This window comes from Oryx dammah, unplaced genomic scaffold (assembly GCF_014754425.2).
Source record: "Oryx dammah isolate SB20612 unplaced genomic scaffold, SCBI_Odam_1.1 HiC_scaffold_25, whole genome shotgun sequence".
Classification (NCBI taxonomy): Eukaryota; Metazoa; Chordata; class Mammalia; order Artiodactyla; family Bovidae; genus Oryx; species Oryx dammah.
In genome coordinates, this window is record NW_024070209.1 from 2,617,829 (window position 1) to 2,634,846 (window position 17,018).

Below are 17,018 nucleotides of genomic sequence, written 5' to 3' on the forward strand. Positions count from 1 at the left end.
ATTAAAAATAAATAATTTGTGGAGTGCTGCTTTCTGGTCTCTGCAAAGATGTGTCAAGATGGCCCTATCCTTAAGAAGTTAAAGCGAGGCAGTGCCGCCCTCAAGGCAGAGATTAGACTTCGTGGTTGTACTTAGTTGCTTCAGTGGTGTACATCTCTTTGCAACCCCATGGACTGTAGCCTGCCAGGTTCCTCTGTCCATGGAATACTCCTAGCAAGAACACTGGAGTGAGTTGCCATGCCCTCCTCCAGGGGAGCTTCCCCACCCAGGGATTGAACCTGCATCTTTTGAGTCTCCTGCATTGGCAGGCAGATTCTTTACCTCTGAGCCACCTGGGAAGCCCGGTGAAAAAAATGCATTATGATAAAAATAAAATCCTGAATACAGTATAGATTTAGCCCCCAAATGAGATATGAATGAAATGGGTTGCAGGAAAGGCAGGTGTGCAAAACCTGTCCCGTGTGTGATAAACAACAGTTCCGTCCAGTCGCTCAGGCGTGTCTGACTCTACGGCCCCATGGACTGCAGCACACCAGGCCTCCCTGTCCATCACCAGCTCCCAGAGCTTACTCAAGCTCATGTCCATTGAGTCGGTGATGGCACCCAACCGTCTCATCCTCTGACATCCCCTCCTCCTCCTGCCCTCAATCTTTCCCAGCATCAGGGTCTTTTCAGATGAGTCAGCTCTTTGCATCAGGTGGCAAAAGTATTGGATTATCAGCTTCAGCATCAGTCCTTCCAGTGAATATTCAGGACTGGTTTCCTTTAGGATAGACTGGTTGGACCTCCTTGCTGTCCCAGGGACTCTCAAGAGTCTTCTCCAACACCACAGTTCAAAAGCATCAATTCTTCAGTGCTCAGCTTTCTTTATAGTCCAACTTTCACATCCATACATGACTACTGGAAAAACCATAGCTTTGACTAGACGGACCTTTGTTGGCAAAGTAATGTCTCTGCTTTTCAATACACTGTCTAGGTTGGTCATAACTTTTCTTCCAGGGAGCAAGCGTCTTTTAATTTCACGGCTACAGTCATTGTGATCTGCAGTGATTTGGGAGCCCCCCAAAATAAAAGTCTGTCACTGTTTCCCCATCTATTGGCCATGAAGTGATGGGACCAGATGCCACGATCTTAGTTTTCTGAATGTTGAGTTTTAAGCCAACATTTTCACTCTCCTCTTTCACTTTCATCAAGAAGCTCTTCAGTTTTTCGCTTTCTGCCATAAGGGTGGTGTTATCTGCATATTTGAGGTGATTGATATTTCTCTGGGCAATCTTGATTCCAGCTTGTGCTTCTTCATCCAGTCCAGCGTTTCTCGTGGTGTACTCTGCGTATAAGTTAAATATGCAGATAAACAACAGTGCCTGCCTGGCAAGTCAGTTGTTTCTGACTCTTTGTGACCCCATAGACTGTATGTTAGCCCGCTAGGCTTCTCTCTTTATGAAATTCTCCAGGCAAGAATACTGGAGTGGGTTGCCATGCCCTCCTCCAGGGTAGATAAGGTCTAAAAGTGATGAGCTGGAAAGTTTGGAAGAGAAAAGCTGGGAGATGGGAAAGGAGTGAAAGATGATGTAAAGGAACTGACTTGGTAGATAATCTCTTAAAAGTGAAAAATTCAAGAGATGTTATTTAAATATACTATTTAGAGATATAGAGGTTAACATTATTAGGATGACAGGAAAAGAGCAGCCTTTGATTCATCTTTCACCACCCTTAATTCTCTTGCCCTGGCACTTATTTTGCTCCAGCATTCTGCTGTTTTTTTCTCTTTATGTCTGATCAGCACAGTGTATGAACTGGTATGTTTTCTCTGCCCTTTCTTCCTTCCTTAGCACACCAAGTTAATCTTTTTTTTTTTTTTTTTTCATTCTTTGCCAATCGGGGAGGTGATACATGGTATCTTATTGTGTTTCTTTGCTTATTAATGAGCTTGAAAATTTTTTTTTACATATTTTTCTTGTTTTGGGGGCTTCTGAGTCCAATTTGGCAAAATGACAAACAGTATCTCATTGCATTTCTTTGATTAGTAAATAGGTTGAATTTGTTTTTGCATCTTAAAAAAAAAATCTATTTGGGCAATTTCCCCTCTGGAGTATTCATCTTTTTCTTATTGAATTATAAGAACTGTTGCAGATGTTCCCTACCTTGATATTTGTCTTTTAAGGTATATTTTTCTATACAAGAATCTTAAATTTTATGTGATCAAATCTATCAACCTCTTCCTTTACTGGGTTTGCCTTTTGTGTCATGATTAGTTTGGGAAATCTTTCACAAAGCAACAAGCATTGTGTCATTGTTAGATTTCAAGAAAAACTGTCAGGAAGACTAAAAGTAATCGTAGCACCATAATCACACATCCAGTTTATTTTTTTTTAATTGTTGTTCTTTGAATGCTATGCATGTTTTAGAATGCGTAATAAGCTTAGTGCTAAATTGTTTCAGCAATTAATACACATTTTTAAAACATTCATTAATTTTTATGCTAATGGGACTTCCCTCGGGGTCCAGTGGCTAAGACGCCCCACTCCCAGTGCAAGGGGTGCAGGTACCATCCCTGATAAGGAAACTAAGATCCCACACACCCTGTGGCCAAAAAAACGAAACATAAAACAAATTCAGTGAAGACTTTAAAAATGGTCCACATCAAAAAACAAACAAAAAAGTCTTAATAAGTTCACATGCCGCAACTAAGACCCGGCACAGCCAAATAAATTGACAAAAAAAATTTTTTTATGCTTACTATTGGATGTAGTTAGATGTAGGTTATATAATGATCAACCTTCTAAAGTAGAAAAAGCTTAGGGACAACAAGAGCAATGACCTGCTCCATTCTCATTCTGAGAGGCCTTGAGAGCAAGTAAGATACCACAACAAGATTATATTGTCAGTGAGATTTTTCTTTAGAGAGTTTTCTTTAACCTTACAAACCCAGCTGGCTGGCATAGGAATTTGTTAATGAGTAAGCTAGTTTGGTTAAAGAAAGACTCATTATCTAAACTCATGTCCTCTTTAGAAAAAGGGAGGCCTTGATGTTTTGCTTCCATATTAGGAAGGACTTCTGAAACACCACTGAAATCATCTTTGAGTTCCCTATTCCTTTTCTCAACTCACTTCCCTTCTCTATTTTCTTATGGAAACAATGTGACTTTGGCAAGGATTCAGTCCAGATATCTTGCTTGTATAAAGAAAACATATTCCCCCTTTTCCTGATCTTGAAATTAGAAGAACAGTAAGAACAAGAGAGAAAAGAAAAATGGGAAGGGGAAATGAAATTTAGCCAAGCTGTTTTGTTTTTACAGCCCGGGTCACCTCAAGCCACTGGCTCCATCATGCCCTATGACTTCTTCCTCTTTCCATTCTCTTCATTCCTCTCCAGAATCAAGAACCACCGGCCTTTGTGAGGTCACCTCTGTTGCTAAGCAACAGACTTTACTCACCCTAGGAGAAGCCCTGGACTAAGGTGCTCCAAGCAGGAAGTTTTGTCTGAGAAGGACATTGAGAAGTAGATGGGGAAGATGCTGCGGCTTATTGTGCAGTCGGCCAAGATTAGCCCACCCCTAAGCCCCCCACCCAGACCCTGCGTGTCCGTGTACTTCAGAGGTAAGAACCAGGACCCCCCAGGAGGCAACGTGTCCAGTACTAACTAGACCCATTGGTGCCCTACTATGTCAAAGATGCCGTGTGACCAAAAGGTGAGGTAGACATCATCCGGGTCTTTCAAATTTATCATCCTTATTGCTGTGATTTCTCTTAGTATGACTCCTCTGCCTTCATTTTTTCCGGTGAATGGCTACATGTCCAACTCTTTGCAACCCCATGAACTGTAGGCCACCAAGCTTCTCTGTCCATGGAATTCTCCAGGCAAGAATACTGGAGTGGGTTACCGTGCCCTCACACACATATTCATTCCTTGGGAAGAATCTCAGAGTTACCAATTTAGGGGTTCTTTGCAGGGCTATGGGCTGTTCTTTGTTAAAGATGTTTCTGAAGAAGACAAATTATAGTGGATAAAGACCTTTCAACCCATTAGAGATGTTTTAGGATGTCTCAGGGTACACTGGCTTTACCGTTGGTTGTTACCCAACGGTAACAACAGAACCCTTAAATCCCGGTGCCTTAACACAGCAGAAGTTCACCTCTTGCTTACAACCAAGTCTAACGTTGATGGTACAGATCAGGCAGCAATCCTGAATGACTCCTCCAAACAGTAGACTGGGGACCAGCTGCTTGTTGCCGGTGGCTGCAGAGTCACCAGGCATCGCTCTGCCCGCAGATGGTGAGAGTGGACGCAGGAGTGGGGAGGGGAATGGACGCTCTCGTGGGAAGCTTCGGGAGCCAATCCAGGCAGCAGTTAAGTATCGCTCCCACGCTCCATTGGCCAGGACGAGTTACCCGGCCCCACCCTGGTGCGAGATGACTGGGAACTGTGTACCCAGGAGGACAAGGAAATGAACACATAACATTATCTGTCACATGGGGGTGATGTCACTCTTAACAAAAGGTGAGAAATTTAGAAGACTCCAAAGTTAGAAAGAATCAGTGCCACATCACACCTGCCGATGTAGACTGGATGTTTTCTTAGAGAGTCTGACCTCTCTTTGCTCACTCGAACCTAGACTTTGAAACATGTCCTATCGCATATGCTGGCCCCTTGGTGTCTTTTCAGATGTCAGGAGGACAACTCGTGAGGTGGAAGGCAATCACCCCGTGTGGAATGAGGTAAAACACATTAGGACAAGCCCAGATGAGACCATGACAAGCCCAGCATTCAGGCCGGGTCCAGACTGACTGTGCTCAGAAGTCTAGGGAGGGGACAGGGGCCTCCTCAGCCTTCCCATGGCTGGAGCATCTTGCCCTGTGAGCAGCCTCTGTGCTGAGAAGGCTGTGTGGGATCTCAGGGCCACTGTAACCACAGCTGCTTAGAGCTCTTGGCCTTCCCCCTCACCCTAGGGAGGGACTCGGCTTGTCCAACCAGCCATCCTGATGTTCCCAGAGACAGGGCTCCCTCTGCAGGATCCCCTCTCATCTCCCATCCATCCTCGTCCCACCACCTGATTCCCAAGCCCCTTAACTACTAACAAGCCCCCAGTACTGCAGCTAAGCTCTAGGAGCTCAGGTAGGATGCCCAGCTCCTGGGTGAAGGTAACAAATGCCTCCTCTTAGGAAACTGGACTTGAGGGAGAGTCCTCAGTTCAAGAGAAACACAGTGCCAGACCTTCACCTGCATCTTTTTTCATTTCCTAGAAGGATGGGAAGGGTGCGGGGTAGAGGGAAGGTACTGACTTCTCCATGGCTCCCCCAGACGCTCATCTGGCACCTCTGGAACCACCCCCTGCAGAAGGACTCTTTCCTGCAAATCACCCTTCGAGACATGGGCTCAGTGAAGAAGGAAAGGTAAGGCTCCCCCAGAGAGAGAGGCAGGAGGAGCCTGATTCTCTGACCAAATCTACAGCAGATGCTGTGTCTCCAGTCTCTAATCCATAACTCACTCAGATGCAAGGACTAGAACCCACTCTAGACAGCTAATACCAAAAAGAAAAAAAAAAAGGTATCAAGGCTAGAATTATAGATAGATCAAACAGAATTAGGAAACTGGGGACTCAGGAACTTTCTGTCTCTTTTGAAGACACAGGATCTCAAACCTGTTTCTTTCTGCCCACCACTGGTTTCTCATCACAGCCCCATGCTAGAGCCCTACTGAAACTGAGCTATGGCATCCCAGGTCAAAATTCCTAGGACAGAGAATTTGATTGGCCCAGCTTTGGTCAGATGCCCACCTCCTGGTCCAACCAGCTGTTCCTTAGCACGGGTCCTGTTCCAGAGGAGCGTGGGGAGCAGAGCTTCTGGAAAGGGGCTGGGTACAGCAGGGCAGAGCCAGTAACTAGGGTGCCCACTGGCAAGGAAGCCCCCAAGCCAGTTCCCAGAGAGTTGAGAGTCCTGCGCCCTCTAGTGGATGCTCCGCATCACCGCACCCTTCCTTCTGTCTGGACAGCACAGCCTCCAGGAGGGAAAAGACATCCCTGGATAAAGCTATGCCTGAGACAGAAAAGGACACCTGGCTCAGGACCTCACAGCTGCTCCCTGTCTCCACAGGTTCATTGGCACGGCCACAGTACTGCTCAAGCCCTTGGTGAAAAGACCAAGAAAGATCCTTTTTGTGAATGACCTAACCCTGCTCAACCATTCCATGATGCCCACAGAGGCGAGTCGGGCCCCGGGGAGGGTGGCTGAAGGAGTAGGGGGGCAGCTGATGAAGCTGGGCCAAGCACTGCAGCAGTGTCTCAGGGCCCCCCTAACCCAGAGAACATTTTCTACCCTGGAGGGACCCCATCACACTGTCATCATCTCCCCAAGTTCCGTGACACTCTCCATCTACCGACTCACCTCTCTACCCTTCACCCACCCATTGAGATCAGAACTCAGTCAGTTGTCTGCTGGTTTCAGCAACTGTGCTAGGCCTGAGATACAAACTTGAACGAAGCCCACATCTGTCGTCACTCACGTGGCAAGCACTCCCGCACATGTGTACTGGGGTCTGTAAAGCTACTTCACTGAGGTCAGGAAGGAATGAATGATTTCACTTGAGAGAAAATGAAAGGCTTTACAGAGGAGGTGATGGAGACCAACCAGATGAGAATAAGCAAAGGCGATTTATTCAGAGCTTGCTATTAATATATAACAAGGGGCTTCCCTGGTGGCTCAATGGTAACAAATCTGCCTACAATGGAGGAGACACGGATTCGATCCCTGGGTCAGGAAGATCCCCTAGAGAAAGAAATGGCAATCCACTCCAGTATTCTTGCCTGGGAAATCCCATGCACAGAGGAGCCTGGGTGGGCTACAATCCATGGGGTCGCAAAAGAGTCGGACATGTCTTTACGACTAAACAACAGCAACAAATACAACAAGGGAGTCAGCCACCAGCACTTGGATTTGACAGAGACGCAAAGGTAGGCAGAGGAGTGAGAAAACGCAATGGTAGAAAAAAGGGAAGACTTCAGGTATGTCCTGATGGGAGGCTGTTGATGTGAGGAGAGCTGTAAGTGGCCCAACTAGAAGCTGAGCACCCTATGTGATTGTTTAGGGGTATGTATTTGGCTTTCTCCTGTTGGCCCTGAGCTAAAAGTGGGAACAAAATTAAGGGATTCGTCAGTTATTAATCAAGTCCTGGCTGTTTGTTGCTAGAGCTGGTGGTCTGACTTTCTATAGGTCCGACTCACAGCAAACTGACTTCCTGGGCTGGTTACTGTGAGTATCAGGCTCGTTTCCTGAGCTGATTGCTACAGAGTGTAGGTTCTACTTTTATAGATTAAAAAAATTTTTTTATGTGGTTTTATTTATTTCTGGCTGTTCTGGGTCTTGGCTGCTGTGCAGGCTTTTTCTCTACTTGTGGCAAGCAGGGGCTACTCTCTAGCTGCAGTGTGAAGGCTTCTCATTGCAACGGCTCCTGTAGTTGCAAAGCAGCAGCTCTAGGGCAGTTGCATTTCAGTAGTAGCAGCTCCTGGGCTCTGGAGCACAGGCTCAATAGCTGTGGCGCACTGGCTTAGTTGCTTTTCGGCATGTGGGTTCTTCCTGGACCAGGGGTCAAACCTGTGTCTCCTGCATTGGCAGGAGGATTCTTAACCACCGAGCAACCAGGGAAGCCCTGTAGATGGTTTTTAAGGAGAGGCGTGGTGGTTCAGATGGCAAAGAATCCGCCTGAAATTCAGGAGACACAAGTTCAATCCCTGGGTTGGGATCTTTTCAAGATCCCCTGAAAGAGGGCATGGCAACCCACTCTCATATTCTTGCCTGGAAAATCCCCATGGACAGAGGAGCCTGGTGGGCTATAGTCCATGCAGTTGCAAAGAGTCAGATATGATGGAGCGACTAAGCACAGCAGCACATGAGTTTGCCCAATGGATAGGAAATAAAGACAGCCCCCGGCAGGAATATAAGGTGCTTGTGTGGAGGCTGGAGGGACAAAAGGCAGCCCGGCATGTTCAGGAGGGTGGGCTGCTTGCACTGCCAGCACTGGGGAAGGGGCGGAGAAGGCTTGACTGTGGGAGAGCCGAGATTGGGCAGTGGCCAGGGGCCAGAAGGGAAGGGCCTTGCGGGGTCTACGCGGATACGCTGTGACTTTACTCTGATGGTTTAGGGCACTTAGGGAGTTCAGGGGTCAATTCTGACGATGGCTGAACAGTGAGGGCGCTTGGAGGCAAGAGGTCAGTTGATGTTTGCTGGAGTTCCCACAGGGCGTCATGAGATGTTGGGCTAGGAGTTTAGCATCAGTGGTTCTAGACTGGTCCCAAGTCACCTCTCTCTCCTCCCCACCCTGCGGCGTTCTGTTCTGTCACCACCACAGCCACGCGCCTCCTCTGTTCTTCAGCCCTGTCCGCAGTGACCCATTGCTCTCTCCCCATCAATTCATAGCCTCCCTCCACCCCAGACTGCACAGTCCCCCCAGTGGGGCCCTGTGCTGTGACCAGCATCACTCGGCCCAGGATGGCTGGGAGTGACTCCTGCCACGATGGGGCAGGTTCCAGTGCCGTGACCTTGCCGGGGACTGCCGGGTCTTACAGCCTCCTGCCTTTGCCTTGCAGTGCACTGCCACGTTACAGGCGGCCCTTATGACCCCCAAGGACATCGAGAAGATCGGTATGTACTTCCACAGGGCTGAGCCCTGCCCTTCTCCAGCCATAGCTGGATGGGCTCTTGGGGATCTCGGACACCCAACCCTTGAGGCCTACAGGATCGTGAGCTCTCCAGACACCTCCCTGTGGACATAAGACTCAGCCTCCAATGGGCTGCAGAGGGAGGCAAGGATGACCGTTCCCCAGAGCGTGCCCCGCCCATGTATAGCGAGTGAGGCCCAGGGGTAGGGGTAGGTGGGGACCGTGGAGGGTTCTGGGAGGACATGCGCCCTTACCAGGCCTCGTGGCTGGGATTTTAGTGGGGACACACCCCCACGTGTCCTGCTCTCCCCCCATGAGAGCCCATCCTGGGCTGTTTCCCCAGGCGATGAAGACCTCCTGGCCGTAACAGCTCAAGAGGTGGCCAAGCAGAAGCTGAGGTTTCCCAGTGCCACAGTGCACAAGGCTCTGTCCCCAAAGCCTCAGCACTTCCAGGTGAGGCCCTTTACTAAGTCTCAGGAGAGCAGAAGAAACACAGATCATAGATTCAACTGCACAGGAGTTTAAAATGTTCAATTCCTACCAACACAGCATTGTAAAGCAACTATACTCCAATAGACACTGAAAAAGAAACATAAATTAATACCATTATGGTAAAAATAAAAAAGCAAACCATAACCTGAATGATTATTTTTTAATTTATTGAAGCATGTTTTATGTACCAGAATATGGTGTTTCTTGGTAAATATTCTGTGCACACTTAAGAATAATTTGCATTCTGCCAATATTGGATCAAATAGTCTATAAATGTCCATCAGGTCAAGTTGATTGATTGTTGTTGTTTAGTCTCTAAGTCCAATTCTTTTGCAACCCCATGGGCTGTAGCCCACTAGCCTCCTCTGTCCATGGGATTCTCCAGGCAAGAATACTGGAGTGGGTTGCCCTTTCCTTCTCCAGAGGATCTTCCCCACCCAGGGATAGAACCCAGTCTCCTGCCTTGGCTGGTGGATTCTTTACCGCTGAGCTACGGGAGAAGCCAAGTTGATTGATAGTGCTATTCAAATGTATTATACCATGATGATTTTCTGCCTACCTGTTATATCAATGGAGAGAAGAGTTTTTCTTTCTTTCTCTTTATACTTCTATCAGTTTTTGCTTCATATATTGTGAAGATCTGTTGTCAGGGTATAAACAAAAATGTTTATAATCTTTATATGTCCTCTTCATTAACTGGTCCTTTTATCACTATGAAATAAACTTCTTAAAGTGTTCAATTCTGTAGAAAGATCACATGTATAAAAGACAATATACTGGGTCTTCCCTGGTGGTCTGGTGGCTAAGACTCCGCACTCCCAGTGCAGGGGTCCCAGGTTCAATCCCTGGTCGGGGAGCTAGACCCACATGCTGCAACTAAAGACCCCACACGCCTTAACTGAGACTTGATGCAGTCAAATAAATATTTAGAACAAACAAAACGACACAACAACAACAACTGAGAAATGTTCTACCCTATTCTGTAACAAGTCCCTCCCACTCAGTAAACCCTATGTGCACCCAAAATGAAAAGGCGAAGTGGAGGTGACAGTTCCCATAGGAAGAAAGAGAAGGAGCCAGAGCCTTCTCAGGGCTTTGGGGCCACTTTCTATCGGCAGTAGATGCTTCTTACCAGAACATATTGTTCTTTCAGAGAAGAGTCCCCCTTGACAAAGAGGAGCCTGGACCCCAAAGTCAGTTTCTCCTGGTCTGTCCCCTGCAGGTCCGAGTGCAGGTGTTTGAAGCCCGGCAGCTGATGGGCAACGACATCAAGCCAGTGGTGAAGGTGGTCATTGGAGGCCACCAGCACCACTCACGGATCAAGATGGGGAACAACCCTTTCTTCAATGAGGTGGGCGGCCCATGCCCTTCAGAGCTGAGTGGGGGCGCTGGGGTCACAGGGGCCGGCCGAGGGCTAGGCGTCTCCTGCTGGTGGACGGTAAGCATGCTCCCCACTCTGCTGCTTTCATCTGTTCGTTCCACAAAACTGGGCACAGATGGTCACACACCACGGAGAGCAGAGCACGTGAGCACATCCGTGCTGACGATGGGGCAAGACTGCAGTGGGCAGGCATGTGAGGGGACAGAGATCTGGGGAGACGGCAGGCTGCGGGGACAGAGCCCGGGGATAAAGATCTGGAGGGTCGCTGATACAGCCAGAAAGTGCAGGCCCCGTGTAGAGTGATAGCAATCCGGCCCCATCACTTCACGGCAAATAGAAGGGGAAAAAGTGGACGCAGTGACAGACTTTCTTTTCTTGGGCTCCAAAATCACTGCTGACGGTGTCTACCACCGTTAAAAGACACTTGTTCCTTGGAAGAAGAGCTGTGACAAACCTAGACAACTTCAATGTCTCTGTATTAAAAAGCAGAGGCATCACTTTGCTGACAAAGGTTTGCACAGCTGAAGGCTACGGTTTTTCTAGTAGTCAGGTATGGATATGAGAGTTGGACCATAAAGAAAGCTGAGTGCTGAAGAACTGATGCTTTCAAACTATGGTGCTGGAGAAGACTCTCGAGAATCCTTTGGACTGCAAGAGGATCAAACCAGTCAATCCTAAAGGAGATCAGGCCTGAATATTCATTGGAAGGACTGATGCTGAAGCTGAAGCTCCAATACTTTGGCCACCTGATGCGAAGAACTGACTCATTTGAAAAGATCCCAATGCTGGGAAAGATTGAAGGCAGGAGGAAAAGGGGACAACAGAGGATGAGATGGTTGAAGGACATCAAAACTCCATGGACAAGTTTGAGCAAGCTCTGGGAGTTGGTGAGGGACAGGGAAGCCTGGCGTGCTGCTGTCCGTGGGGTCACAAAAAGTCGGACACGACTGAGCGACTGAACAACAATGCTGACTTTGCTGCCGCTGGGGCCTCCCCTCCTGGCATTATGACTGATGCAATAAGAACTCCATAAATAGGCACTGAGTTAATTTGTGACTAGACCACCAAAGAAAAGAGAGAAGCACAGTGAGGGCAGGGAACAGAGGGTGGAGAGGACTCAGAAAAGTCTCCTGAAACCTTGAAGGAGGAGTCTTCCAAGGAAAGAGGGACAAGATGGAGAAAGATAATTCAGGAAAAAGGAATTGTGTTCTCAGAGACCCAGAAGGAAGAAACAGTAGGGCTGGTTGACAAAACTAGATGTGGATGGAGCTGGGACGGGGGCGGGTGGGGTGGGGTGGCCCTAGGTAAGCCTGCAGAATGTGCTGGGGCCTCATCTTAGATGGGACTTGAGAGCCATGGAGGGACTCAAGCAGGAGAGTGACAGGGCCAGGCCTGCTCTCGGGGGAGGAGGTTCTGGCTGAAGCAGGGAGTGAGGGTGCGGTGGACAGACAGGGACACCTGGAAAGAGGCGGACACTTTCATCTCCATCCCAGGGCAGTTTGATGGGCTCTGAGCTGCTCCCAAGCCCTCCAGGGATCCCCTACACCACCCTTTTCTGGATAAAAAATCATTTAGGGCCTGGCGGGCCTCTGCTTCTACAAGCGGAGCATGCGAGTGGTAAGGAGCTGAAGGTCACCGAAATGGACAAACGACAGGCAGAAGCCTCTTAGTTGGAGGCTTCAGGCTTGCTCAGTCCCTGGGGGATGTGATGGAGACACATTTCCTACTCTCACCCCCGCCCCCCTCCCATTCTCTCTACGTCAGATCTTCTTTCAGAATTTTTTTGAGGCTCCTATGAAGTTCTTCGATGAGATTATCTTAATCCAGGTGAGGAGCCAGGCAAGACAGCTTCACTTTTCTTGTCCCGCCTCAATTCTGAAAAGTGCTTCACTCTCCTCCAGCCCCATCTGTGGAGCTAGAGTCACATCAGATGGTCTTTCTGACCCCAAGGCAGCGTCTCTGCCACCTTCTTCACCCTAGCAGCCAGACGCCCGCCTGAGCCATCCATCCATCCATCCATTTATTCGTTCATTCAATGAATGTTATGAAATGCCAAATGATAGGCCCTGAGCTTAGCTCCAAGGTGAACAAAGCAACCCTTTCCCATGTACCAGGATTTTCACGCCACCAAAGGACCCCTCAAATGTCCCCTCCAAATGAGACATTCCATTCTCCGACCACAGGGAGCCCAGTAACAATGTGAAACTTGTATTTATCAAATGCCTCCTATGTGCCCAGCACAGGGCTAGTGAGAGCAAGGCTTCTCCCTTGAAGAGTTCTTAGGAAACAGCCACGGCAGGATGCAGAGGAGAAAGCTGAGAGCAAGTTTGCTTTGTGGAGACCAAGGGAATTGACCTCTCGGATCAATTTCCTCATCCTGAAAGTGGGACTAAAAATCTGAACTTCTCAGGGCTTCTCTGAGAATTAAATGAGGAACACTGATTGGAAGTGTCCGTCATTAGGAAGTTGAGTCAGTCCCGGAGAGCCCAGATGTACCCTGCCGATTCCTCCCATGGGGTTGGGGAAATCAGGGTTAGGGTTGTGAATAACAAATCTTTCTGGGATCTCCCTGCAGGTGATGAATTCCTCAGTGATGAGATTCAATGCAGAGATTGGGAGATTCCAAGTGAGCACTGGATGGAGGAGGAGGTTTGGTGAAATAGTTAGAGACCCACCCAGGGCTACTTGCCCCAGGCTAGGGAAAAGGACCTGGATTTCCAGCTGTGAATCCACCTACCCACTGGGTGATTTAGACAAGTTATTCGGAGCCTTTACTTCCTCATCTGTAAAATGGGGATAATAACATACTCAACCCACAGGATTTTTGTGAGGATTAAATATGTAACATTTATGAGAGTGCTGGGTGCCACCTTGACTCCCCCACACTTAGAATATTTATGGACACAGCTCACATCTCTGTCTCCAGAAAATGGAAACAGAGGATCCAAAAGGTCAACCAGGTTGTTGGAAAACCTGGAGAAAGACTGCCCCTGAAGACAGAGTAAAAAGATTTGCTTTGGGAAAGACCCAGGTTGAGAAATGGTTCACACAATCATGAAGGGTGAACCAAAAGGTAGGGTTGCCAGGTTAAATCCAAGAGGCCCTGGAAATTTTTAATCTTGAACAACAGGTACTTTTTAAATGTAAGTATGTCCCCAATATTTCATGGCTCTTCATGAAATATTGCTGGGGACCTACATTTACTAAAAAAAAAAAAGGTTGTTATTTATCTGTAATCCTAATTTAAACTGGCATCTGTATTTGTGTTTGCTAAATCTGCCAACTCTTGGGAAAGGGCCCTACCCTTGGGAAAGGCAAATTTAGGACAAGTCAAAGGAAGGTTTCTTTCTCACAACTTGTAATAAGCATGTGAGTGTTCATAACCTGCCCCTCCCCCAACTAACTCTCGAAGCAGCACAGGCCTAGGAATTAAGAGATTCTGGAATGGTTGGGGATCTCTGAGTTGCGCGGATCTCCTGGAGTAGAAAATGGCAACCCACTTCAGTCCTCTTGCCTGGAGAATCCCATGAACAACAGAGCCTGGTGGGTTACAGTCCATGGGGTTGCAAAGAGTCTGACATGACTGATTTAAAATTGATGGTCTGAAACTGCAATTGCTTTGTACCAACCTAAATATTTTGAATCAAATCTCAGACATATCATTATACTTTAAAATATTTCATTACCTATTTCAAAAACATACAGACTTTATTAAGCATAATTGAATACAATGACAACATCTAAACCCCTTTATAATTCTGGGCTAGCACTAAACATCTAGTCAGTGTTCAAATATCCCTAATTGTCTCATGAATTCCTTCTACAGTTTATTCAAATCAGGATCCAAACCAAGTGCGCATATTGCAGTTGATTAAAATGTATTTTTAGGTGTATTTTATTCAGTTGGTCCTGCACCCTAGTTTTCTTTGCATTTCTTTTCCTTTTTTTAATATTTATTTATTCAGCTGCCTTAGGTCTCAGTTTTGGCACTCAGGATGTTCATCATGTCATGCAAGCACTTTGAGAGTAGCTTGCAGACTCTCATTGTGATACGAGGGCTCAGTAGTTGTGGCTCATGGGCTTGGTTGCCCCACGGCACATATCTTAGTTCCCCAACCAGAGATCAAACCTGTGTTCCCTGTATGGTAAGGCAGATTCTTAAGCACTGGACCACTAGGGAAGTCTGGCCGTTTATTTCTTGAAGCAACTGGATAGTTTGTCCTGCAGAGTTTTCCCTCAGTCTGGATTTTGTTGACTGTACCTCCAGCGGCTCACATCTCATGATCCTCCGCCCAGGTATTTGCTATCTAGAGGCTGGATCAGACTTAGGTCAATTATTTGGCCAGATGACATCACCTACAGGCACAGAATGACTGCCGGTCTCTTCCTTTGTTGTTAACAGCTATTGATGATCACTGCCTAGATCTATTGCCCGTTAGAGGTGAATAAGTTTTGTTTTGGTTTGTTTTCTTCCAGCTTTATTGAGATATAATTGACATACAATAATATATAAACATTTTAAATGTATAATTTGATACATTTTTGAAACCACTGTGTTTGAAACTGTTATCACAATCAAGGTGATGAACATAGTGACTTCCCTGGCGGTCCACTGGTTAGGACTCCTTCCACTGCAGGAGGGATCGCAGGTCAGACTCCTGGTTGGAGAGCTAGGATTCCACGTGCTTCACTGTCAAAAAACCAAACCCAAACTGAAGCAGTGTTGTCACAAATTCAGTAAAGACCTTAAAAGTGGTCCACATCAAAACAAGCAAACAGAACGTATATCCCCCAGGGAAAGAGGAAAACCCCTAGTCTGTTGGCCAGCTCCTCAACTATCCTCTTCCCGAGGATGGGATAAACACTTTCCTCCACACAGGCGTAGGGAAGAACAAGGCTGTGTCTGTTAGCAGTGCTGGTGGTGGTCAAGGGTCCTTTCAATCCAAACCTTACTTACTAGTTGTAAGATTTGGGGCTCTTGGCTCAAACTCAACATTTGCCTCTGTAGAGTGGAGATTACAATGGGCCAACTTCCAGGTTGCTGTAAAGATGAAAGGAGCTAGGGCGGGACAAGTCCATGAGAGCTGACTCTTTGGAAAAGACCCTGATGCTGTGAAAGACTGAGGGCAAGAGGAGAAGGGGGCAGCAGAGGATGAGACGATTAGATAGCTTCACTGCCTCAATGGACATAAGTCTGAGCAAACTTTGGGCGACAGCGAAGGACCCGGAAGCCTGGCATGCTGGAGTTTCATGGGGTCACAAACAGTCAGACGCGACTTAGCAACGCGACAACAAAGTACATGGATTGTCATCAAGTTGGTTGGTCATTACAAATCTTGGCTGGAGACCCTAACTAACCCTTTCTCTACTCCTGTGTTTTCAGACAGATATTGGGTTCATCTACAACTGTCCAGGTAGGTAACCGTTGTTGGAAATGTGAGTGTCTTCCGAGAAAAACCAGTCTGGGGCTGAAATCATCTCAAAATTCCTGTGTATTCCACACATGGGTGGGGGGGGTAGGGTGTGAGTTATTTTCTGTACTTGACAACATTTTACTGTACTTCATGGCTTTTGCTTAATGATACTGTACTTTACGGGTTCCCCAACGGTTCCTCGGGTAAAGAGTCCGCCTGCCAGTGCAGGAGGTCCAGATTTGATCCCTGGGTTGGGAAGATTCACTGGAGGAGGAAATGGCTTCCCACTCCCGTATTCTTGCCTGGAACATTGCATGGTCAGAGGAGCCTGGCGGGCTACAGCCCAAAGGGTTGCAAAGAGTCGGACACGACTGAATGGCTAAGCACAAAGAAGTGAGTCCCATTTCCCTCTGCCCCTGGGTGGAAACCGGAATATATGAGACACTTTCCCACACACCTGCGCCCACTGCAGAAGCAAAGACTGGTTCCAGGGAAGACGGGGGGAACTGGAGGCTGGTCTCCCACGGGCCCTCTGCCTCTCCAGGTCACACACTCCTGAGGAAATGGCTTGGCCTCTGCCAGCCAAACGAACCCAGCAGTGGTGTGAGAGGCTACCTGAAAGTCACCATCTGTGCCCTCGGTGTGGGAGACCAGGCACCGGTGAGGCTGCCCCCCCCACACCTCAGGAACACTTCTTACCCTGGCTGCTTCCGTGGGTGACCACCCCCTGAGCCCGCAAGCAGCCACTGCTCTTCAAGTGCTTTCCTTTGTTCACTGTCACTCCGAGGCTGCCCATCCCCACCCCAACCAGCCAGCCAAGTCTGGTGGCCTGTGACCTCCTTGTGACTCCAACCCTATCAGCTCTCTGGTCTCTCCAGGTAGATCAAAAACTGATCTATAGGGTCGACGACATGGACACCCGGATCTTCAAGTCGTCAGTGGTGCCCATCAGCATAGCCTACTTACAGTTCTTCATCTACTGTGCCGAGGACCTCCACCTCAGTCAGTCGGGGCGGGAGAGGGAGTGGCCCTGAGTTTCCCTACTGGGGACCACCTTGGTTTCTCATTGGGCTCCCC

The 17,018-nt window shown here is 47.8% G+C and overlaps 1 protein-coding gene across 1 annotated transcript in view; it reads left to right on the top strand.

Annotated features, from left to right (window-relative positions):
- The first annotated feature begins 3,515 nt into the window (after positions 1-3,515).
- FER1L5 (fer-1 like family member 5) overlaps positions 3,516-17,018 on the top strand; it is a 52,481-nt gene continuing 38,978 nt past the window's right edge. The window contains exons 1-12 of the mRNA XM_040267594.1: positions 3,516-3,600; positions 4,667-4,719; positions 5,303-5,394; positions 6,094-6,202; positions 8,583-8,637; positions 8,998-9,107; positions 10,369-10,497; positions 12,292-12,354; positions 13,103-13,153; positions 15,911-15,941; positions 16,486-16,601; positions 16,820-16,943. Of these exons, the coding sequence (XP_040123528.1) occupies positions 3,516-3,600; positions 4,667-4,719; positions 5,303-5,394; positions 6,094-6,202; positions 8,583-8,637; positions 8,998-9,107; positions 10,369-10,497; positions 12,292-12,354; positions 13,103-13,153; positions 15,911-15,941; positions 16,486-16,601; positions 16,820-16,943 (1,018 nt within the window). The remainder of the gene's footprint in view (positions 3,601-4,666; positions 4,720-5,302; positions 5,395-6,093; positions 6,203-8,582; positions 8,638-8,997; positions 9,108-10,368; positions 10,498-12,291; positions 12,355-13,102; positions 13,154-15,910; positions 15,942-16,485; positions 16,602-16,819; positions 16,944-17,018) is intronic.